The sequence below is a fragment of the Haliaeetus albicilla genome, chromosome 18, assembly GCF_947461875.1.
Source record: "Haliaeetus albicilla chromosome 18, bHalAlb1.1, whole genome shotgun sequence".
NCBI classification, from domain to species: domain Eukaryota; kingdom Metazoa; phylum Chordata; class Aves; order Accipitriformes; family Accipitridae; genus Haliaeetus; species Haliaeetus albicilla.
The window spans coordinates 20,465,732-20,489,354 of NC_091500.1; the positions used below are offsets into that span (position 1 = coordinate 20,465,732).

At 41.0% G+C, this 23,623-nt stretch overlaps 1 protein-coding gene across 2 annotated transcripts in view; it reads left to right on the forward strand.

The window, feature by feature from the left end:
• Positions 1–8,555: 8,555 nt before the first annotated feature.
• The window catches only part of PXDN (peroxidasin), an 88,846-nt gene continuing 73,778 nt past the window's right edge, over positions 8,556–23,623 (forward strand). For both annotated transcript variants that reach the window (XM_069805891.1, XM_069805893.1), the window contains exon 1: positions 8,556–8,899. In XM_069805891.1, coding sequence (XP_069661992.1) covers positions 8,679–8,899 — 221 coding nt within the window. In that variant the 5' untranslated portion in view covers positions 8,556–8,678. The remainder of the gene's footprint in view (positions 8,900–23,623) is intronic.

The window sequence follows — 23,623 nt, forward strand, 5'->3', positions numbered from 1 at the left end:
AGGATCTACCCAGGCGTTCTCCTCACAGTAAGCTCCCCAAATAAGACCAAAAAGATTTTAAACCCACAAAAAGACAAGTTTTGAACAAAAGTAGCAGTTTTCTTTTTTAAACAGGGAAGGCTCAGAGCAGCTAGAAGAGAAATAAAACAGATTGTACAGATGTGCCCATGTGCTCCTTGCAAGCATGTCCTTACTTCCAAACTAAGCAATGACTTTCTGCATCACTGACTCAGCCCCTTGATCCCAGGAGGCTCGTTGAACCCTCTCGGAGATGTGACTCCCAGTTCTCTGCTGCGACTCTCTTAACCACTAACTGCTCCAGGCCCCAGTGTTCACATGAAGGAGCAACCCTTCTGCTTCTCTGCCACTGGGTTTCACCTTCCTCAGTATTTTTTTAATAGCACAAATTTATAACAATCAAATAAAATGAACACCGTGACTCAAAAACAGAAAATGGAATTAGGAATCACTCAAGCACCTTCTAATGTTCTGGGTTTTAAATCTAAGACCAAAAAACTTTGTGCCTTTGAGAGAAAGGGCAAGGAAAACATTAAGAAGAAGGATGAAAAAGAAAGTCTGAAATGAAGAATTAATGACTGTGTCCTTTTAATTCTGGTGCCTCTGCAAAAGTTACAAACTAAAATACTAAAAGTATGTTGTTCATGATGATCTTACAAATGATACTGAGACTTATTTGTTTAATTTTAAGGGCCTGTATTTTGTACTAAAATGCCACTCAACTGTCGGTTTGCTAACAGATTCCTGTTAAAGAGGTCAAGGTCTTTTCTTGTCTGTTTCTCCACAAAATTCTGGATTAGACTTTAGCTAATTGAATTTCAATGCAATTATATTTCAACATAATTGAAAAAATACTGTGCAAATCATAATATGCCATTTTGCTACTGTTTCAATATATATTTGTCAGGTAACAGACATTTGGTGCATATTTACAATAAAAATACTTCAGTTTTTTTCAGTGGGGAGAGAAGACATGAGTTAAAGTTTCAGATTGAAATATGATATATCTTTACTACAAAACATTTCGAATGGAACATTTTAATTGCACTGGATTTTTTAAAATATTTGCTTTTTTGATAAAACAAAAAAGTAAGTTTAAAAAAAAGACCTTCCTCCCTCACCCTCATTACTTCCTGACAGCTTTTCTTAGCTGCTGTTGTTCTGCTAGAAAAAAGAGACAGTAAGGAGAATAGAATGAGACCTGACAATGGAAGAAAAACAAAGCAAGCCAGAAAAATCAACAGAAAAAATCTAAAATTTGCTAATTTGCCAAAATTCTTCCAACTAACTAAAGTTTCAAATTATATGATAAGGATAAATAATAGAACCTTAACTCATGTAACCCAGCCATATTTTAAAGATAGTCAGAACTGGATGGGAATCATTTTGCTTTCCACAGGTTATGCAAAAAGAAACAAAGAAGACCAACCCAGCCAAATGTCCATTTTGTGGATGAATGTAGGACAGAATGATTAGTGGAGGATGTACAGCAAGGATTGTTGAGAATATAACTACTGTCTGTGCAACTGAAGAGAATTGTACATTACATTGATTTGCATGCAAAAGGTACCGGTAATTGCTACAGGTTTTAGTAGTGGGTTTTTTTAATCCATTTGTTTCTTAAGCAGGCTCTGTTTTGCTTACTCTTATCTAAGCCTTGCATCTGGAAAGGCTGTTTTGCTCTCTGACAGGTCATTCTAAAATTCAAGGGCCAATAGGAAGAGAGCATAGATGGCAGACATGAAATTTTGGTCATGATACAATAACCTGAGTTACAAATCAAGACCCCTGATTTCACTGCTACTGTAACTCGGGGTTGGCCACCTGGAGCAAAGAACACATTTTTGGTTTGTTCTCTTTTTAGTACTTACTTGTCTGTGTTCCCCTTCACAGGAATGTCTTACTGTCTAAAATGACTTAATCCTAACCAGAGATCCTGTAGCAAACAACAACAGAACATCAAAGGTGACTAAATAAGGAAGATCAAACAGGAATTAGGCAATCCAGGGAGCAATTAGAGGACATCAAAACTACCCTGAGGGAGAGAACAGGACTGAGCTAGCCCACCCTAGTTGAACAGTCCTATTGACTTTGATCAGCCAGGAAAACATGGATGAGTTGAGGGAAGTCTGTTGATAGCCCAAATCCCAGACAACCTTGCTGAGCACACCCTCCTGCCTCTCAGTGTACTTTGGTATTTGACCTGAAAGTTTGAGGAACTGTATCTTTCTGGTTCATTATTTTTAAAAAAGGAAAATCTATGTAGAGAAAAAAATAATTTTTCTTCTGAATGTCCTGTTAAAGCATCACATTACTTCTGGTTTTTCAAAGACCTTTGTTTAACTATTACGCTAATCAAACTACGGTAAGTTGATTTTGCTCCAGAAGAACTGTTGCATTTCACTGGAGGCTAAGGCCATGATGACTCCCAGATTGTGTCATACTGGTAAAGTTGCTAATGACTCACCTTTTAGGCTTGTGGGGCATCTTGCTCAAACTGGTCACCTAGGCTCACACTGCTGTTAACAGCGAGATAGGCATTTCCAAAGGGCAAGTCAGCTGATAACAAAGCCACAGAGGTGTTCGCTGGAGGGGACGTCTGAAGGCTTCTTGGCCAGCCTCTTGCTCAGACAAGGACTATTGCCAGCACTATCCCGTATCAGCCAAGGCTTTGTCTTATCGAATTTTGAGAACCTCTTGGAAAGAGGATTTCCAGCATTTCTGTGTAACCCGTGCTAGTGCCACACTACCATCCCGGTACAAAATATTTTTACGCGATATCCAACCTAAACTTTTCAAGTCACAATTTACAACCATTGCACCTTGTTATATATATCCTCTGCCACTGCAAAGAATTGTTTCACTTTATCAGTTTTTGCAGTTTCTCTTCCAGGTGTTGTAGGTTGCTGTTGGATCACAAGCTTGCTCCCACTTCACCAGATGAAACAAGCCCAGATCCCTCAGCCTACGCTCATAGCTCATGTACTTAAGGCACTTGGGCATCTTGGTCATCCTCCTTCCAGTTTCTCATCGTCCTCTTTGACCTGGAGAGCCCAGAGCGGGATGTGTCCTTCCAGGCAGGACCTCACATGCACCAGCTGAGGAGGGAAGCAGCTTCCTTTGATCCGCTGACTATGTTTCTCCCGATGATGCTCGTTCTTTTAAAATTAAGAACAGAAAGCATTTACACTGCTCTGGAGAGTTCAACAGGGTTTGTTCAACGCTGCCTCTAGGACCCTTCCCAGGGTTTGATATCCCCATGGCCAGGAGCGGCAGGGGCTCCCCAGGGCACCAGGGCCTGTCCCACCCCCCAGCCAGGAGCAGGACAGCCGGGGGGCACCGGGGCTGCCCCAGCCCCGGGCGTTAGACTGGGATGAGCCAAGGCTGGGCCAGGATTTTGAGCCGTGGGTTGGGGTTGGGATCAGGCCCACTGGGGGAACAGGGGTCAGACGCAGCCGTGGGATGGCTGGGCAGGGCCATGGGGATGGGCCTGAGCTGAGGCCAGGCTGGGCATGGCAGTTAGCCTAAAAGTAGGGCTGCTTGCCCTCGCGGCGGGGGGCTAGCTTTCCCCACAGCAGCTCCTTCTCCTCAGGGACCAGCTCTGCTCTTCCCAGGCTGGCCCTGCACCCCAGCGGCCAGGCCCCAGGGCTCAAGGTACCCAGGATCCCGTCAGTACCCGTCTGGGAAATGGGCACAGTCCTACTGCATTTGTCCGTCTTCAGAGAAGGCACTGGTTTTTATTTATGTCTGTAAAACATGTGGCTGCACGGCTCTGATACTGGCTGAGGCCTCCAGGCACAGCTGTAGTACAAATAATAGCCTGGAATCTCTTCTGGGTGAGGTATTTCCTCAGTGTAGGCAAGAGATTAAACTAATAACACCCAATTTCCCGTTATGCTGATATTAAGGAAAATTACTCTGTGGGAAAGCGGGAGCTCATTGGTTCAAGTACATTTTCCTTTGGGAAAGTCTCTTCAGAGACTGTTTTCCTTTATCATTACAGGCCAACTCTTCCACTAGGTACATCAGCTGGCTATTGAGTCAGGGCCTATGTTTTCCTACATTTTAAGCAGCTTGTCAAAGCGGGTCTTAATATTATCTTTCATTTTTATTTAATATTTTTTCTTAGTATATCATTTAAAAAGCCAGAAGGATAAAAAGCAGGTTATCCTATTGCTATATCTACTTTTCAACCCTGACTTCACTAGACAGTGCAGGCTGATAAGTGTTTTACCTCCACCGTGTTACCTGTGATAGTTGCGTGGGATCAAAAAAAAAAAAAAAGGAATTAGATCTAAGAGATCCATACTGCACAGTTAGTAAAAATAATAAAGCTTTTGGGCATTTTCCTAAATATCAGATAATGGGTTAGCAAGGTCCATTTCCTATAGCTACACCTAACAAACTCTCTCTTTGAAAGGGAGGACACATTAAAACACATTGTGTGAAATATCTGGCAAATCTAAGTTATACTGGTTGATTTAAGATATGGTAAGCATCTTTCCTTGGACACATACAATAGCACCAGGTAGCCTGGTTGAAGTGAAGTTTCAAAGATATTTTAGAAGACAACCTTTTCTTTTTTTGCCAGTTTATACACAACCTGTCCCAGGAATTTCTTGTTATAAAGAAGCTAACAATGCATGTTCAGGTGATCTGCAAGACACGAGGCAAATAAAGATACCCTAGTACATTCCAGTGCTAGGCACACTCTTGTTTGAACTTGGAAGGAATCTTTTTCATAATGTAACCAGTGAAGGAGTAATTTTCCTCAGAAATTCATATTATATTCAGGAAAGGAGAATGGCAGCTTTTAAAGATATCAGCAACATCACTTTCCCAACTGAGAGGAAGAAGGATATGTGAGTCTGGCTTCTGTGGAGACAACATCCTCAATCTTCTTTGCTGGGCTAGCAGAAATCATAAAGTCTTGAATGCCCATGGTCAGAGGAAAAGTTATATTGCCTCTGACTGCTCTGCCTATGAAGAAGCATGAGGTATTTCAAGAAGTATGTATCTGAGTATAGCATAAGATTTCCTGCATAGTTGAGAAAAGCTTATGAACAAGCATTTAGGAGTTTAAATAATTTGTTTAGCTGGTACTTTGAGTTTAGCACACTTGCTCATGTGCCATCCAGCTACCCCATGACATTCACTTTGCATGTATAATAGAAATAAAAGGCAGGATTATATGCTTTCAAAACGAGTCTGGGTTTTGCTTCTGCCTTCAAAATATTAAAGATCAGATGTGTTTAAGCTTAAGAGTCCTGTGCTATTATATTATAATAAACCCACTTTAAATATAAGTTTCTATGGTGCTTTTTCATCAGTTATTTTGACAATCTGTTCCTCTTAACTGTTACTGTTATTGTTGACCAAAATGGTCCTAAATAATAAACTAGGTCATGATTCTGTGTCTGCCAAAGTCAATGCAAAGCATTTCCATTGTCAGGTATCTGAAGACATATTGAAATGTCTTGAATGCCTCATTTTATATCCAGAGGTAGAATGCTAACACGGAGATATGAACTAAACTGAAGAGGATTTGAGCTTATATTTCTTATATCTGAATTTTTAGCAAACCAACAGATAAAAGTATTAACTATTTGATCTTTTAGAAAGTTTTTTTTTAGTACTTCAGCAAAGCAAAAGCTATAAAATTAAATTACTGGTATGGAATAAAACCAGCAAGTGGCAGTATTTGACAAAAATCTGAGAGGTAAGTAGAAAACTTTTAAAAGCAAATGGAGATTTACGTTATATCTAAATATAAGGTAAGCACTTCTAGCATTCAGAAAGAAAAGTATCTCCTTTCCAGCATAAATATCTTATTTTTTTGTTAGGTCAATTCCTCAACTAGAGAAATTGGAAACAGAAGACAAATTTCCCATGGATATTTATAGGCAGGGTCAATAAAAATGACCCTACACATTTTCTAAAAATCATTCTATGAAAACTGGCTAAGAACAGAAAGATATATCAAAACCATTTGGAGGTCTTATTTATCAGAAATCTTCCCTGCCAGCAATTTAGAATAGCATGCAATGAATATTAAAATCATAGAATTGTTCAGGTTGGAAAAGACCTTTAAGATCATCAAGTCCGACCATAAACCTAACACCTCATACTCTACCGGATTCCCCAGGGCATGAAAAAAGTCTAACTTAAATGACTTATGAGGCACTAATAATATATTAACCAAGAGCCTGGAGGTTACATGTAACTATATAGCATGTTAAGGTTAAATTGCCTCATTAGAGTGAAAATATCTATTTTAATCTCACTCTCAGGATTACATATGTATAGCATAATTACTTGTAATGCATAGTACAATAGTCTAGCAAGTCCCCAAGTGCTAAAAACTTTTCAGAACAATTTTAATTCCCTATAGAAAACATAATCAATTTTGACTATGTGCTTTATTTTTTAAAAGAATCATCATAAAGCACCAAAATGCCAAAAAGTAAACTGTCATCATATTTTCCTAAATGCTATGAATATCCCAATTTAGTGTTATCTCTATATTACTGTGTTTAATTATCTAGCCTCAGAAGTTCTGCTGCTCTTAGTATGGGCGCTGCGGGATGACAGATTTACAACTGCCACGATGCTCTAATGTGAGTGGCATTTCCGGGACAAAAACTTACTTGTGCCAACACTTGCACTTTGTAGGTCAAAAGTGCCTGAGCTTTTACTGGACCAGGAAACAAATTTAATTTTCAGATTAAGGCATGCATATATCCCAACACTGATTGCAAACGCGGAGGAGGTGATACACATAGCAGCTGCTTGCTGAATTGACATTGAGGTGATGAACATTTTAACCTGCTTCTTCTGTAAACATTCTTCTACTTCAGACTGGTATCCTCCACTGTGAAACAGCTGACATGTATGTATATGAGTTTCTGAGCACTTGGTGTGTTGAAATAGCAGACTAAGCCCAGCTCTGCAACAGGATTTAGAAATGTACCCAATTTAGAAGTGTATCTAAATGGTAAGAAAGAGTCTTACAGGCGTCTCTGACTACCCTAGAAACTCAGTAATTACACTGCTGATGGCACATCAGCAAGCCTCCCCTATCTCCAGACACAGATCGAGCCCACAGGCTCCCAGTTAGCCAGCCTCCAGCTCACGGGGAGGTTGAAGGGTGTTTTCAAGGATTCAGGACTCCTTGGAACAAGAAAAACACTTCTATGCTTCCATTAGCTAACTCCTTTTTAAGATATAAGCAGTCATGTCTTGCTTTAGAGAGGAGAGACATAGTGACTCAAGAAAAACATAGTCAAATAGTACTTCTGCAGAAAGTAAGTTACAGATAATGACTCATCTCAGCATATTTTGATTCTGGGCCCATCAGTGGTATCCAGCACTCGTCGTAGCACACTTCCAGGCTCCGATGTCCTACATGAGGTGTTTGACTTCGTGTTAAAAAAAAAAAAAGAAGTAATTCCCTGACTCATGTGCTAGTAAGATTCAGAGTAAACATGACCATAGTTAAGTTTTAGGCAAGAATGGCCTCTACATTGTTCCTTGAAGAAAAAGTCACGCAGGCAACCCTGCAGAAGTGCCAGGGCTGATTTCTAGAGTGGAACTGGAGGTGCTGACACCCATCATTTGTGAGAGAATATGTTGTTGTTACACTCAATAGGTTAGTTGTGATCACTGTTATTGTCATCCTAGAAATGACATTCCGATGTTTTCACCTGGGATAGTCAAAGCATGGAGAGAGCTGGAGAAAAGGTACCTACCTACTTTGGACCTGACATCACATGACAACATATTTAGGGCAATGTTAGAAATCTCAAAGGTAATCCAGTTTTGTGTTCTCACAGAAGACTTGTTTGGAGAAAGTGCTGAGACCATGGGAGCTAAGGCTGCAACCATTATTGTAAGCATGGTTACATTCTGGCGGTCCTCTTACAGCTTCTTGCCAGTGTACACACCTACCCAAAACCATCAGCTGAACGTAGTTCAGGGCGAAATCAGACAGATTTTCCTGGCCCAGCAGTAAAAGCTGCAGCACTACGAGGGGGTAGTCCAAGGGCTGTGCACGCCAGTCTTTCAGAGCAGGGCAGAAACGGGACTTAAAAACTGAAGGTTGAACCTGCCTCTGCCCACAAGGGTTTCTTTTCCCCGACTCTTTTTCTTCCTCGCCTCTTCTCTTTGCTTTCTGCTCTCCTTTCCCTTCCTTTTTCTTTCCCTTCTGCCCACTCCTCTCCTGGCTTCCCTTTCCTTTCCCCTTCCTTCCCTCCTCTCCCGAGGTGCACGCCGTCGCCCACCTCGGGGGGCTACCTTCGCCCCCTCCCTTCCCGGGGATGGAGGCGAGGGCCGGGGAGCAGCGGGGGCCGGGGAGCAGCGGGGGCCGGGGAGCAGCGGGCCGGGTCCCGGCGGCCGGGTCCCTCCGCCCGGGGTGCGCTGCGTGCGCAGGGCGGCGCGGAGCCCCCGCAGCGGGGCGGCCGCCCAGCCCAGCCCGCCGCCGGCCGGGGCGGGCCCACCGCCGTCCCCTCCTCCAGCCTGCGCGGGGGGACGGGATCGCCCCGCCGCCGACCAGAGCGGCAGCCGCGGCCGGGGAGCGGAGCGGGCGCGACGCGGAGCTGCCGGAGCCCCTCTCCTCCTCCTCCTCCTCCTCCTCCTCCTCCTCCTGCCCCGCGCCCTGCGGCATGGCCCGGCGCGGAGCGGCGGCCGCCCCCGGCCTCTGCCTCCTGCTCCTGCTGCTGCTCCGCAGCGGGGGGCTCGCCCCCCCCGCCGCCGCGCAGCCCCCGCCGCCGCAGCGCGGGAGCGTGTGGTGCCCCAGCCGCTGCCTCTGCTTCCGCAGCACGGTGCGCTGCATGCATCTGATGCTGGAGAGCGTCCCCGCCGTGTCCCCCCAGACCACCATCCTGTGAGTAGCCGGGCGGGGGCTGGCGCGGCGGGGCGAGCGGCGGCCCGGCGGGCAGCGAGGGAGGCGGAGGGAGGGCAGAGGAGGAGGAGGAGAGGAGGAGGAGGAGGAGGGGATACCTGGGGTGGGAGGCACTCTGGGTGGCGGTGGAGCCTCAGCCCTTTGTCTGCGGTCGGGGGAGGGGGGCTGGACCGGCGGCGGTGGCTCTGCCCGGGCGCCCCCCCCGCCGCTGCTGGCGGGGCTCCTCGGCGAGGGGCGGCCCGGGGCTGCCCTCCGCTCGGCTCGGCTGGGCTCGGCGCCCCCCCGGCCCCGCTGCCCGCTGGGCCCCGCGGCCGGTGCCGGGGGGTGGCGGTGCCCCGGCGCGCTCCTGCCCGGCTTTGGGTGGGGGTGCCCCTGGGCCTGCGGGGGCGGTCAGAGGTGGAGATTCTGGTTAACCTGCGGGCAGCGTGTCTCCAGCTTCATCGTCCCTCGAAGGATTTGGCCGCTTCCTTCGTATCCTGCTTAAAAAGCCCGCTGAGCTGGCAGGAGGATCGGCAGCGGTCGATGTAGCCCGTTCCGTTCCTTTCCGTTCCGAGGCGCGGTGGGGATGGGTGAGCAAAGCGGGACCCAGAGCCTGGGCTTACCCGAAGACTGACCCGGTTCAAGTCCCTGCAAAGGACTGAGGACATGCGAACTTACAGTTCTCTGTCCGATTTCTTAATTCAGGCACTAATGCGTCAGTTGAAGCGCCCGGCCGTTCTTCTCTAGGGTCCAGCCACTGTTTTGAGTAGGACTGTGTTGGCAATGAAATTCGGTATTGGCAAGGATTAAAATTTATTTCGCTCACGTCGATTTTACTGCACCCCTGTCCTTTCCAGGCACATTTGCCTGTCATAAATGCGAAGATCTAAACGCACATCGCAAGCTATTTTGTTTCGAGGCTTACTGTGAGGGACGGATTTCTTCCACTGACCCGCTTCTGCGTTACTTGGGCTCAGAAAGCTCTTGGCGCCAGCCCCGTCCTTCCCTTACGCACACGCAGCCGTGGAGGCTGAGCAGAGCTTGGCCCTGGGAATTTTCTGCAGGGCCTCCTGTAATAAATTGACTTGTGACTTTGTCAGATATTTTCAAAAGGGATCTATAAAGCCTTGGTGTGTTTCAGCTTCCAAGTATTATTTAAGGTGAAGAGTACAGTCATTTAACATTAACTGAGTCCCTCTTTGGCAAGAAGCGCAGCCTTTTGGCAGAATGGGATTAGTCCTGCAGTACTTGTAAACCTTTTAGGGAACAATACAGGAAGTGGGTGGTTAATGTTTCTTACATTTCAAACAAAGTACATTTACAGAACACCTTTTGCTTTGAGATTACAGGAAACTGTGTAAAGCTAGTTTCGTGAATCATCTGAAATGTGAAAAAAAAAAAAATCCTTAGGGTAGGGAATCAAGTATCAATGGCTTAGTTTCACGTTAAAGGTAGAAGGGCCTGCAACAGCAGAAAGTATTAGATTAAACCTAGCCAGGGTGGAGCTCCCCTTACGGTGGGTATTTATAATCTTGCAGTGAGTCAGAGGAGAATGTGTGAACAATGCAAGCATTATACCTAACCCCACTAATATATCATATTGTCTAGTATCCCAAATCTGAATTATCATTCCAGTATAATGCAAACTACAATGCAGCAGAACTAATGAAAAAGAAGTTAAAAACATTTTTTCAGCTTGACAAAGAACAGTAATTATCAAAATACACCTGCGGATGACGAGCATTCTTTAAAACATAATGGTGGCCCTTACTTGTCATCTGGTAATGGGTATTCTCCTTTTTCACCAATCGACTAGGGGACTGTTATAAATAAAATAAGTAATACTACATCTGTAAATACACAATTACTCCTGCTACAGTTCTGCTGAATGGCTGTGAATGGGGAGGAGATGGGCCAGGAGATAGTCAGGCAATATGAATCTCTGGGACAAAGAACAATGGTACAATTTATTCAGTAATCAGTAGTTTGAAGATACCAATTATACATAAATAGCTTACCTACTGTGTATGAGTTTCCTACCTTTGGCTGTAGGATGTACTTTCAGATTAATTATTACATTTCTGAGGTACTCACTGAATTACCAGGTGGTTTACTACTCATTTTTACCTTACTTTTTACCAGCAGTGTTATACTACGTAGAGGTAGCCCATCACCCACAGAAGGCTTTCTGTACTCAAGAAATAATTTTGTTTTTAAGCATGAAAATAAGAAGCAGGTATTTCATCTCTGGTTTCACTTCCACAGTTCATCTTTCATGTGGAGCCCGTATATTAAACGAATTTTCTTTAGTAGTGGTGTTGATAGCTAGATAATTAGAAATAATTAATTAATTTCAATTGAACGCCTTCCTCTTTAAGAAAATGCTGCAAAGTGTGTTGCTGGTGGGTTAAGCCCATTTTTACTGGCATTGGTAAATTCCACATTCTTGTCTGTTTTCTTTCTTCCTAGGACACAGATTGATCGTGCAAAGTAATTTTGTAAAAAAAAAAATCACCATAAGTTTTTCCTCATTTATAAGTATATAGTTATTTTGGTTTTTGCTGAGCACTGGTTCTGAAAACTGTCCCATTTTGGAAGCTGAGTTGACTTTGCTCTACTTCACATATAATTTGTTATATGGATTAAAACAGCATGGGGCCCAGACCAACAGTGCAGCCAAATGTTTTTCCCCACATATCAAAAATGTCTACTCCTAATCTCAGGCTCTCTTTTGAAAACTGTTCATAACATTACTAGTTGCTGACCTTGCCAGTGCTACTTCTGGCTGTACATTTTCTCACTCCCTCCTGCTTCCCCCACTTTCTGGCACTTCCCCTTTCCCTGCTGCAGGCTGGGATCCACGGCTTCGATTTCTTCTGCCGAGTGGATTCTGCCAGCTTTGAAAGTGCTTGTGGAGCCTTGTGAGTACGTGGTTTCACCCAGGATGAGATTATTGCCCAGGCTCTTTGGAGGACTAGGGCCAGCATCCCAGTCAGCAGGTCCGGTGCTGACTTCCCTTAAGAATGGAGACCCACCTTCAAAGTGGTTTGCAAAACCACTTCTTGCCTTAAGTGCGGTCCTGGAAGTTTCCTTTCATCTTTGATTAAATATAGAGTGCTTGTGTATTCATGGAAATTGCTGAAACATATTTATATTAGACCATTTAAATGGTTGAGGAATGTAAAATTCTGGATACAGTACTATTGCTGTCCTCTCTTCCCTGAATTGTATCCTATCTCGGATTTATTTAGGGTATTTCTGTGTTTTACAGCCATTTTTAGTTCATGGTGTTTGTAATTCTGACAGGGGTCCTTTGAGTATTGATGCAGTATGTTACTATTTGTATCTTGCCTAAACAGGACCAAAATCCAAACCTGTCTACAGTACTCCTTACACATGCTCAGACCAATACTAAAATTTGTTCAAAGTTTTTCTTGGCAGCTGAAACTAAATTGAAGGCAACGGTCTCAGTGTTGCTTGTTACTGCTTTTGTTTACATGATTCCAACATATTCTACAAACTGGATAGGTTACAGTGCATACCTATTTATTTATTTTAATTTCTAGTTTGTAGTGTGAATGTCAAGGATCCATGCAAAGGGAAAGGGGAAAGCGTTAGTTGTTTAATTCTATGGTGACTTTCCAGACAGCTGTGTAAGAGGTACTTATATTTTTTTCATAGCTCCATGACAATTTTTGTGGAATCTGATGTACGCTCACGATGCCGGTGAAAACCATTACTGCTGCTTTTCAAGCGCATCGATCTTAATACAATTTAAAAAAAAATAACTGAATTACACAAATCACACATCTGTTTGGAGTGTACATGAATTACCAAAGAGATAGAGGTAATGGAAACATAATGACATTTCGCATTTCAGTGTTGATTTGTGATAACATTATGCCTCTTAACAGAGGCATTTAGGGAAAAGAAATGGGTGGTATGTATGAATTCTGTCAGTGCATGAGTCTCTGGGCTATCATAGCAGAAGGATGCATGCTATTTGCAGATCCGCTCTTTGCAAATGATGCATCATCAGTCAGCAAACCACCAGCCCATTCTCATCTGAAAAATGCAGGATCCTTGCTTCCGATCAGATCTTTGAAACCCTTTTAGAAAACTTCCAGTAGATTGAGCAATTAAGACAACAAATAAATGCACCTCAGCACTGTGAAGGACAAAGGATTGTATGTAGTCTCAAATCTGGACTGTGAGTAAGCTCGATCGCTTCACTGCTGAGCATCAATTTATGTATGGGAGGTAGTCGAGAGATATGACACTGGTATAAGATTTTAGTTAAGACGCAGAGATTTGTATATACGTAGTGTTCAAAAAAGAAGAACAAATACTGAAGGTTTACTTGAAGTGTTTGAGAATAACTGAATACGAACGCAGATCTTGACAGACTCGTGGCTACGCAGCAAACTGCATTAGATGCCAATGATGATTTGCTTGAATTGCACAAAGCAGGGGGAAAGCATAAGATTATTTCAATAAAAATTATCTTAGGTCTTCCCTCATGGAGATTTTAAGACCACATGCAGGATTAAATTTGAGATTAAAACACCTACATTTAGGTCTCTATACACAGGAGCCTACAGCCATGTGTGGTGTCTGAGCTTCCCTTCTAGCGAGTAGCAACTTAGCCAACAATCCATAGTGCCTGGAGCAGGACTCGCCTCGAAGGAAGGGGGACACCTAGGACTTGATTAATTTGCTAACTATAGTATTTGAATTCCCTTGAGAAAATAGTTTCTGGCTTCCAGCTGCTTCTCCAAAAAGGACACAGGTCTCCTATTGGGTCTGTGTCATACTTGCTTGCTCCCAACAGATGTCTCAGATAGCCTAGGACATCTAAACTAACAGCAGGCACCACTGTTAGGACAACTGAATTAAGCTGCTACTGTTCCGGCAGTTTATTCATTCTCCAGCCTTCTCTAGCATGAGTGTGTTGACTAGTCTTCTGTTGACAATAAAAGGAGTTTAAACATCTGTGTGTAGATGTTGATATTTCTTTGCCTCAACAGAAGCTTGAAATATTTTATTTTTCAGAAGAGAATGTTTTCATAGTATTTTTGACAGAAAGAAACTCCTTGCAAAAATCAGGCTAAGGGGTCATACACAATACAGAAAGTAACCTACTTTAAAGTATGTTAGTTGTTGCTAAAAGGGGAGTATTTCTCTTCCATTAAGCCCTATTCTCTGAGTACCGACAAATCAAATGGATACTGCAAAAGACACCAAACCTCCCCTGCAAAGCAGCTTTGGAGTGTGTGTAGGATGTTAACCCTGCCAAAGCCATTCCCAGGCAATCTGTCTGTACTGCTGGATGGAACGAGCTAGGGCCAAGGCATGAATGTGTGAAGGGCACATGTGCAGAGCGTGCAGTATGTGCTTGGTTGTTAGCAGGGGGCACAAGGGCACAACGTGGATAGAGTGTTTGGCATTTACTGGGAGACCTTAGGCAAAGCTGCTGAGGGATGCAAATGAGTCTTCGTTTCAAGAATGCATCTGCAAGTCACTAGACCCACTAGTGGGAAAGTATTTGTGTCATCTCAGCAGCAAGTTAACCCTCATCAAATTCTTTGTTAAAGAATGGGAAAATGTGTGGAGCAAAATCATACCTATTGTTTCCTGCAAGTATCTTACTGCATATTTAACACACTGTCATCAGAGGAATACATTGTCTCATGTTACAGTTAATAAATATAATTTCTGTTTTTCTTCTTTTTTACTAAGATGTGTTTTTGACCAGTAAATACTTAACATTTGAGTGTTAAAATGCTGAATATGTCTTTGTTTACAGAAAGATCTCTGTAATGAGTAGAACCAAAGATCCATTTGACCTAATATGTGTTCTTTGAGGGTGACTGAAAGGGCAGCTTATAAACAAGTAGACAGCATAGAGCAGCATATAGTGGTTCATCCTTATAATAATTTGCAGTTTAGGGATTTTCTGAGCTAAAGGTTATTTCCATATTATATGTAAAACTTGATGAATTTCTCCTCCACAATTTAACCTCTTTTTTTCAACTAATTTAGCTGTTACACTGATAACTTTTGGTGAGGAGGAGTACTACACAAACTACATGGTGTAAATTGCTCTCTTTTGTTTGAAGTCTGCAAGTTGGTGTCCCCCATTTCTTCTGTTGGAAAAGACAGTGAATACTCGATCCCTCGCTGTCATCTCAATGCCAGCCATGATTTTATGACCTTTGATCCTAAGCTTCTCCATTCATTTCTTTTTAAAGTTGAGGAGTCTTTTCACTGAAAGGTCGATGTTCTTAACTTCTCATCATCTGAATTGCCCCTTCCCTGCTCTGCTGTATTTTGAGTTGAGGGAATTATAACTTTCCCAGTATTTACATGGACAGATCTGGTATGTGGGCTAACTGGGGATTTATACACCGGCACTAGGATCATCTCTGTTTTCATTTTCTGTTCCTTTCCTAATAATTCCCAACATCATATTTCCTTCTCTTGAACTGTTGTTTTCATGGAATTATCAAGGGTAGCTTAAGATCTTGTCCATAAATAGTAATGATCAGTTCCAGGCCCACCATTTTATTTGTAAAGTTTGTTTTTCTCCATATACATTACTTTATATTAATATCATAGAATCATAGAATGGTTTGGGTTGGAAGGGGCCTGAAAGATGATCTAGTTCCAACCCCCCTGCCATGGGCAGGGACACCTTCCACTAGACCAGGTTGCTCAAAGCCCCATCCAACCTGGCCTTGAACACTGCCAGGGATGGGGCAGCCACAGACTCTCTGGGCAACCTGTTCCAGTGTCTCACCACTCTCACAGTGAAGAACTTCTGCCTTACATCTAATCTAAATCCACCCTCTTTCAGTTTAAAGCCATTACTCCTTGTTCTATCACTACATGCCCTTGTAAAAAGTCCCTCTCCGGCTTTCTTGTAGGCCCCCTTTAGGTACTGGAAGGCTGCTATAAGGTCTCCCCAGAGCCTTCTCTTCTCCAGGCTGAACAACCCCAACTCTCTCAGCCTGTCTTCATAGGAGAGGTGCTCCAGCCCCCTGATCATCTTTGTGACCCTCCTCTGGTCTCGCTCCAACAGGTCCATGTCCTTCTTATGTTGGGGCCCCCAGAGCTGAATGCAGTACTCTAGGTGGGGTCTTACGAGAGCGGAGTAGAGGGGGAGAATCATCACTTTTGCATTAGGTCTGCATTTTAAAAGCCATTCATGGACTGTTGACAGGTCCTTCCACTGTTCTTCCTATTCAGACTTTGTTAAAATAGATAAATATCATAAGCAAAACTCTGTCCTCTCTGTTGTTTATCCCTCTTCCCCTTATGAATAAATTGAGCAACGCAGAACCCATCACAGCTCTCTATGAAACTCTACTGGTATCGTTCCCCACTATGAAAATTTGCCATTTACTACGAACATCTCTTTATATGCTCATCTGGACTGTGTAGGATATTTGCTTTCTAGCTGTTTGTTTCAAAAGATTGTCTCCTAATTCCCAAAGCTTTGGGAATTTGGACTGTGGTCAGCACAAGATTTTTTCGTTTATTCTACTGAAACATTTTAGAAAGCCATGAAGATTATACAAATAAGTGGTTCGCTTGGTATTGTTGTTGAGGTCCCCAGTTGAAAATCACAGTTTTAAACATTTTTCTGCTAGCTTCTGCTAGAAGGTAGCTTCAGTGCCTCTGCTGTTACTCAGTTTTCCCAAACAACAGCAAAATTAAAAGTGACGAGTTACATCAATTTTCATCATTACTTTGGGGAATTTAGGGGCATGAGGGACACTGAAAAAGAAATTTTTGAGTAGCAGAGACAAACATGGGATTACTCACTGTAAAAGAGTAAGAAATGGATGCTTGGACGTGAGTAAATATACTCTTTCCTAATTCCCAAAGAAGGCTGGTGAAAAATTAAGAGGGAGATGCCTATCCCTTGCATCATCAGGAGGTTCTGGATCTGAGACACAAGGAGAGGGGTGACTGTCTTGTCTAATGTTGTGGTAAACACATGCCTAAGAGAAAAATATGACTAATAAATATTCCAACCTCCATTTTTCTGAATAGCTCTTACTGAATTCTCTCCCAGATGAGGTCAGTGTTCATTAAGAGATGAGAGGGGGATGTCACCAACCAGCACAAAACTTGGTGATTTAGATATTAAATGAATGTTAGGCTGCCCACGTGTGCTTATGGATTGGCTTGTAAGTAAACTAAGTTTAAATTAAAAAGTTGAAAGTCCACCAGAAAAGAAAAATAGAAACTATAGCCAGTAAAGAAGAGAACAGAGCTTGGGGTAAAGATAGAAGGAAGCTGTGGAAAGGAAACAATATAATAGGAGAAATTGCTATTATGACATGAAAAAATAGCAGACAACTTTCAGAAAATAACAAAAGAGGAGGAGAAATAGTGCATGATGTGTAAAATTGCATAGTATTTTATTTTTTTAATTACAAAATGTCCTTTTACAGGAATATTTTACTGCGTATAATGGGTAAAATGAAAATGCTAGATTAATGTTTTCAGGCCCCAGTTCTATTTTGAACAATTGAAAAACAAACTAAATTTTCACCCATCTTGATTCATCTCTCAGAATGGTATTTTTTCAATTATTTCTTTTTGGATTCATATTTCTGAGACTTTCAAAGCTTACTGTAGTTTGTTTACAGTATTTTTCCCCACTTCATATATTATTCTGTGATTGAATATTTTGTACACTCTAGATCTCATCTCGCAAATGTGAACTTATGCTTAGCTTTGTATACATGAGTAATCACCAGGCTTCTGATTCTTCTGGCCTTGGATATTTGCTGAGTCTTTTTCCAGCAAGCCAAAGTGTTTACAGCCTTATAGGCTAAGACTTCACTTCCAGAAAAGGTCCATTTATAAAGGTGACATTTAAAATCTATTATCACACAAGCTAAATATTTATAGTTGCTTGTCTTTCTGGAGAAATTTATGTATAAAAATAAGTTAATATTTTAAATACTTGTGTGTATGTCTGTGTTTATATATACACACACACACGCTATACATAGTGTGTGTGTGTGTGTATATAGACATATATACAGTAAAATGGAAACAACGAGGCCTAATTGTCATTTGTTCCACTTGGATTTGATGAAAAAAAACAAAACCAAAACAAAAATAGCTTTACAGGCTTTATTATTGCAAACACGGGCACAGTTTCAAGACAATCCAAAGAGATGGTGCAATGAGAGCTAGCTGAGCTGGAACGGAGTGACTCAAATATTTCCTTTTCCTTCCTTTGCTTATCAGGCTGCCAAATTTGTTTTCTTTTTGGTATGGAATTATTACTGTTGCTAATAAGAGTCAAGAGATTCTTTTAAAAAGAAAATTGAATGAATGTTTGATTCATTGCAAATAACAAAGATTCTCAAACTTCTTGAGAAAGACATGAGGGAGAGACTGGTGTGGGTTCTCAGTTTCATGTCTTTTTGCCTAATCTGTATTTACACAGATTAAAAAAGATTAGGACATTGAAGAGTTTGTGCAGTGCCTGGCATCGTTTCTTGAACCTTGTGAAAGTTTGCAGAATCAACACTGTGAAGTTTGGTATGATGTAGTGTTCTCTCTTGGTTTTTTTTCTGAGTTTTAACTATGTTTTACTAAGCAAAATGAGGAGCATTTGTATTCAACTCCAAAATTAGTTTTAGTGGCTGTGACATTGCTCCCTTTTCTGGTGTGCTGTGGTGTTGTTATTCAGACTTTCAGATCTTTTATTCTCTTTCCAATTGCCACTCCCCAGATCTTTCAGAAACATTTTCTTTCAGCATTCTTTCCCCTTAAATCACTTATTACAACAGTCTGCTCATTGCCTGGCTGGTATAAAAAAGGAAAAGAATATTACTTAGTACACAGCATTACCTTAACTAATGACTGTTTTTGGTAAGCAGGATGATGACTGCTAAGTGTCAAGTTATTTGCGTTGTGTTAGCCAGATTAATGAATTTAATAGCCTTTTATTAGCCATATGGCTGCCGGTTTCCTTTGTACGAGAAAAAATATAGAATAAGTGAGTCCATGCTTGCTTTGATTTATCTCCAGGCAGTGTGAGGCGTAGCTGGGGCACCATGAAATTCAGTGCAGAATTCTCAAAAGAGTTGAATTCAGAGGCTTATTCAGACCTCTGTCCAATGTCCACCATGCTCTACAGAAGGTAAATATTTTGGTTTTACATAGCTTTGATCGGCCACATTGATATAAAATTACACTCTGATATCTCATGGTGGCTTCTATTTAATGATTGATTATCATGACAATCAGATAAATTTCATGAGAATCAGATTAAATCTATCATCGGTATTCAAATCTTTAAAGTGTGTCTGAATCAAAGTCTTATAATGGTGGATGAGGCAACTTTTTTTTTTCAATTTTTCAAAAATATTTTGGAAAATATGTGGGGCAGTGTGCGGTCTGGTGCACAAATAGCTCTAGTGAGGCATTCAAAACTCAAAATAAATTAAAAAAATATATATGCAGCATTACCTTGTCTGCTAAGGTACTGTGAAAAGCTGGAGCAGCAGTGTGATGGTGTGGCATATATCTATAAAAAATAAACAGTGATTGATTTGCTGCTGGGAAGCTGCCTATCAAAGCAGGATGCCTTCTAAGGGATATTTTGTCACACTTTGGGATAAAAACTAATTTGGGTTCAAGAAAAAAGTTTTGGGTTGATGGTATTTTGATAAACTCTCTGAGAAATTTAAGAGGTGGGAGTGCTTTAAGTTATTTTTTAAAGACATAATCTGAATCATAAAATTCAGATCTTTGGCTTAGGTAACATTGTCCGTCTCCAATAAAAAAGGCCCAGGCATTTGGTTTAAAGTGCCAGAGAAAGGACAGACTTTCGTCGGGCAGGAAGAACTGCAGAGCTGTGATGGGGCTGCAAGAGCCAATGAGAGCAATTTGATAATGTGAGTAGGTGGTTTGCTCTGGCCGGATTGAAGTCATTAACTTTCTGATTTAATTTTATTGGCCTGGGCAAAGCTTAAGTAAGTGTAATAGCACCTATGTAGGGGGTAGAATCAGCTAAAGTAAATCAATTAGAATATTCGCTACTTAGACTTTTATGTATAGATAAAGCATGTTTTATGTGTAGATTGAAGACGTAGCTGTCAGGAGTGTAAATAATTGCTACCAGGCAATTATTAAAGGTCTGTAAAGACCTTTCTTAGTACAGAAACACCTATACTTTATTTAAAACAATTTTTAAAACTCAAGCTATTCTTTTTCCTGAGTGCTCTATGAATAAGCTAAATCACTTGTAATTTCTAAAATTTTGATACATGCCAAAACATCTTTCTTGATCCAGTGAATGACAGTTTTGAAAACTTAGCCAGAAAATCTTCTAATCTTCCCATTATGACATGAGTATTTTCTGAGATGTTTTATACTGTGTCAACTTCATGGTCTTTCTGGAGTAGATGTTTTCTTTTTGACATCTTCTATTTTCTTTATATATTTTGGATACATCTTTCACGTGAAGAATTGAATAAAAGTAGTGGAAACAGAAGAAATACTGTCTAAAATGTAGAAATAGTCTGTGACAATATTCATTGGAGATTTCCAGCTGAACAGTTTGACAAAGTAATTTAAGTGGCAGAAAGCAAGATTTATAAAAAAAAAATTAAGCAGCATTCAGTGTCAATCTTTATACTGGTCATATCTGTATAAAAGATATCTATCCATCAATGGATGTAAGATATAACTATCTTTTGAAGAAATTTGTGGGTATGCCAAACACATTAGGTAGTATAGGGGAAGTTTTCCATTTTGATGAACTTGCAATGTGACCAACACTTAGAGAACAGATATAAAAGGTAGGTAAATAACTTCTGTACAGCCTGCATACTCAGGTACTCAGGTGTATTATGTAGGTCAGTTTTGTAACTCCATGGCATCTGTTTATAACCCCTTATTCACCAAAGGAAGAGATAAGAACTAGTTGTGGTTTGGCACTCACCATTCAACAATATCAATTTGGATTCAAACTAGCTTTCTTTTCAAGATTGGTAACATTTTGAATTCCCCCAGTATATACAAACCCAGTAATATCTGTGCAACCCAGATTCTGCAGGTAACAGTTTTCCATTACCTTTCATTTACTTTCTTTCTGTGGATATCCATGAGGAATTGTTTTGTAATAGCATTAGCCTTGCTTGTCAGACATTGTTTATGATAGAATTTGTATCCTGGTTGTTTTTTGGTTTTGTTTTTTTTTGTTGCTGTAACTACCTTCCCAAACTTTTTTCATGAAAAGCAGAAAAAAATGTATCTCAACATTAGTCTTTAATACTAAATACATCTTAGTCTGTTACCTGAAATAGAATTGGCATTTATAGGATCCTTAAATATTAAAATATCTTTTATTTACTTATCGGCTTTAGCAGGTTGACTTAGCTTTGAAAATATCCTTATTTCTCTGAAGGGATATTTCATTTTTCAGGAGCCAATCTTCTGGACAGTATAAACAAAAAATTGCTTTTAAAAAAAGCTGATGATTGGGGTGGAATTAATTTATTTTATTTTTTAACTTTGAAGTTGGGAGATAATTGGACATGATGGTAGATGCCCATAAAAAATTCTTTTTAAGATCTGGACCCACATATAAGAAATTTCTGGTAACAGCAGGATATGAAATGTTGAATGCCTTTGTGGATTTAAATTTTGCCTTTTTTTTCTCTTGGTTGGTGTCTCTTTTGCTCCATAAATATGTTGTTTTTAACTGCATAGTGACAAACCTTCAGTGGGTGGGAAATAAAATGTCCATTCAGCTCAGCATTCTCTTTAGCCCTATGGTTTGAACATGGGAAGGGTTTGTCCCTCCAGAGACCAGAGCAAGTATATAATCTCTCAGGAGAGATTTCAGCCATGACACTACTGTAGTAGCCCAACTTCTGATGCTTGCCAGCATTGTGGCTTGCACTCCTCATCTTCTTAAATTCTACTTAAGGTGTCTTAAGTATTTGTGGAAATCCCAGCCATAAACTGGTATTTGTATGCCTCTGGATCAGAGGGTGTATTTGTTCTTCTGATCAGTCTTACAGCAGTGATAGTTTAGCTGTGGGTCCAAGAGGGTTCTTTTTCAGGTGAACTTAAAATTTGGTGAATACTATTTGTGGGAAAGAATTTTTTCACTGGCTTTTAAGCCATATAGATGGTAGTGGTCTTAGTCAAGTGGAGTACTAGTAGTTTATACATTTCCAAGATATGTAAATATGTATTTTGGGGTAGAACAAACATTCTAAGAATCTATTATTCAAAGCTGAAAAGTAATTAGTAGCTATATCTGCTTATTAAACCTAAGATTTTTTTTTTTTTTTAACTTTTGGCTGTGGGTTATACTCAAACTTTTTTTTTTGAGATGACTATTTACACTGTATAGTAAAAGAAAATATTAAGTAATACATTTAAATAGCTGGTCTATTTACTATATTAATGCTAGTATGTACCTACTTGTTTTGTTTAAATTTTTTGTTTTAATTTACAAAATAGAAATTGTACCCTTTGCCATTAAAAAAACCCAACCCAGAAACACCCAATGAGTGGTATTTGGGTTTCTTTTGGCTGCTGGGTGCTAACAGTAGCGGCTTGTTCCTGCCCTTGGTCTTCTGAGTCAGTTCTCAAGAGTTAGCTGAAAAATGAACAAGGGAAAAACCATTTGGTTTCACTTGAATCATTTCGCTGATTTTGTGGCCTGTGATGTCGGTGGCCGCTCCTGTTAGCCGGTGAAGAGGTGGCCTGGCAGGCGGTGGGAGAGGAGGAACTGCTTCCTGAGGGAACCTGTTAACCAGGCCCTGGGGCCTCACCGGGATAGGCCTGCCCTGAGGGAAAACCTTAGAAATAAGCCGAGTTTGTGATACAACTTGAAGGGCCAGGTTCTGCGCACGCAGAGGACTGCAGGTGCCCCTGTGAGACCTCCTTGCAGAGAAAGTCCCCTGCCGCTTTCCCTCCTTGCCCCCCTCTCCGCGCTTCCCCGGGCATGCGGCCCCTGCCCAGTAGCAAAGGCTAATGTCTTGCTTTGGAAACGTTTACGATTTTTACTTTCCTGAATTAATTTTTAATTAATCTCCCATGTATTGAGTTGTCATGCTAGGTATTTCTTTTAAAACACCCGATTTTCCTAAAAGGCAGGTTTGTATTTAATTTAATGTTTTAGAGATATTTCTAATTTTTTTTTTCGTTCTACTTTGGCAAGACTAACCAAATGTTTTATCTTTTCCCCATTTTTTTGCATACACATGTGGTTGAAAACATTTTCCTTTCTGTTTGAAGACTAGAAAAGACCCCTTGAGAGTCAATGTTAGCTGTAACGTGTTCCTGGGAAGCCTGTGAAGTTGCTCTCCATGTGGCCCAAATGGTATTTATATGGCCTGAGTGATAGCTAGTTTGTAACTGATGAGGGGTGATGAAAACAAGGATGTAAGCTGAAACGTGTTCAAAATGGAAAAATCAGATTGAATTATTATTTTTAAAATGGCATTAAAGTGTGAAGACTGAAGTAGTACAGAATTGCCTTCCCTTATACTCAGAAATGAACTTTTTGGCCTTAGGAACAACAGGTAAGTGTAGAAACATTTTGTCTAAAAGTGTTTCATGCTTCTTTCTGGTATTTTTAGTACTTTGTTAATGTGAGGAAATAATTACAGAGATACTAAAAAGTGCTTTCTAATTAGTTGTTGACTTAATACTGCCAATATTAGAACTGCTAGG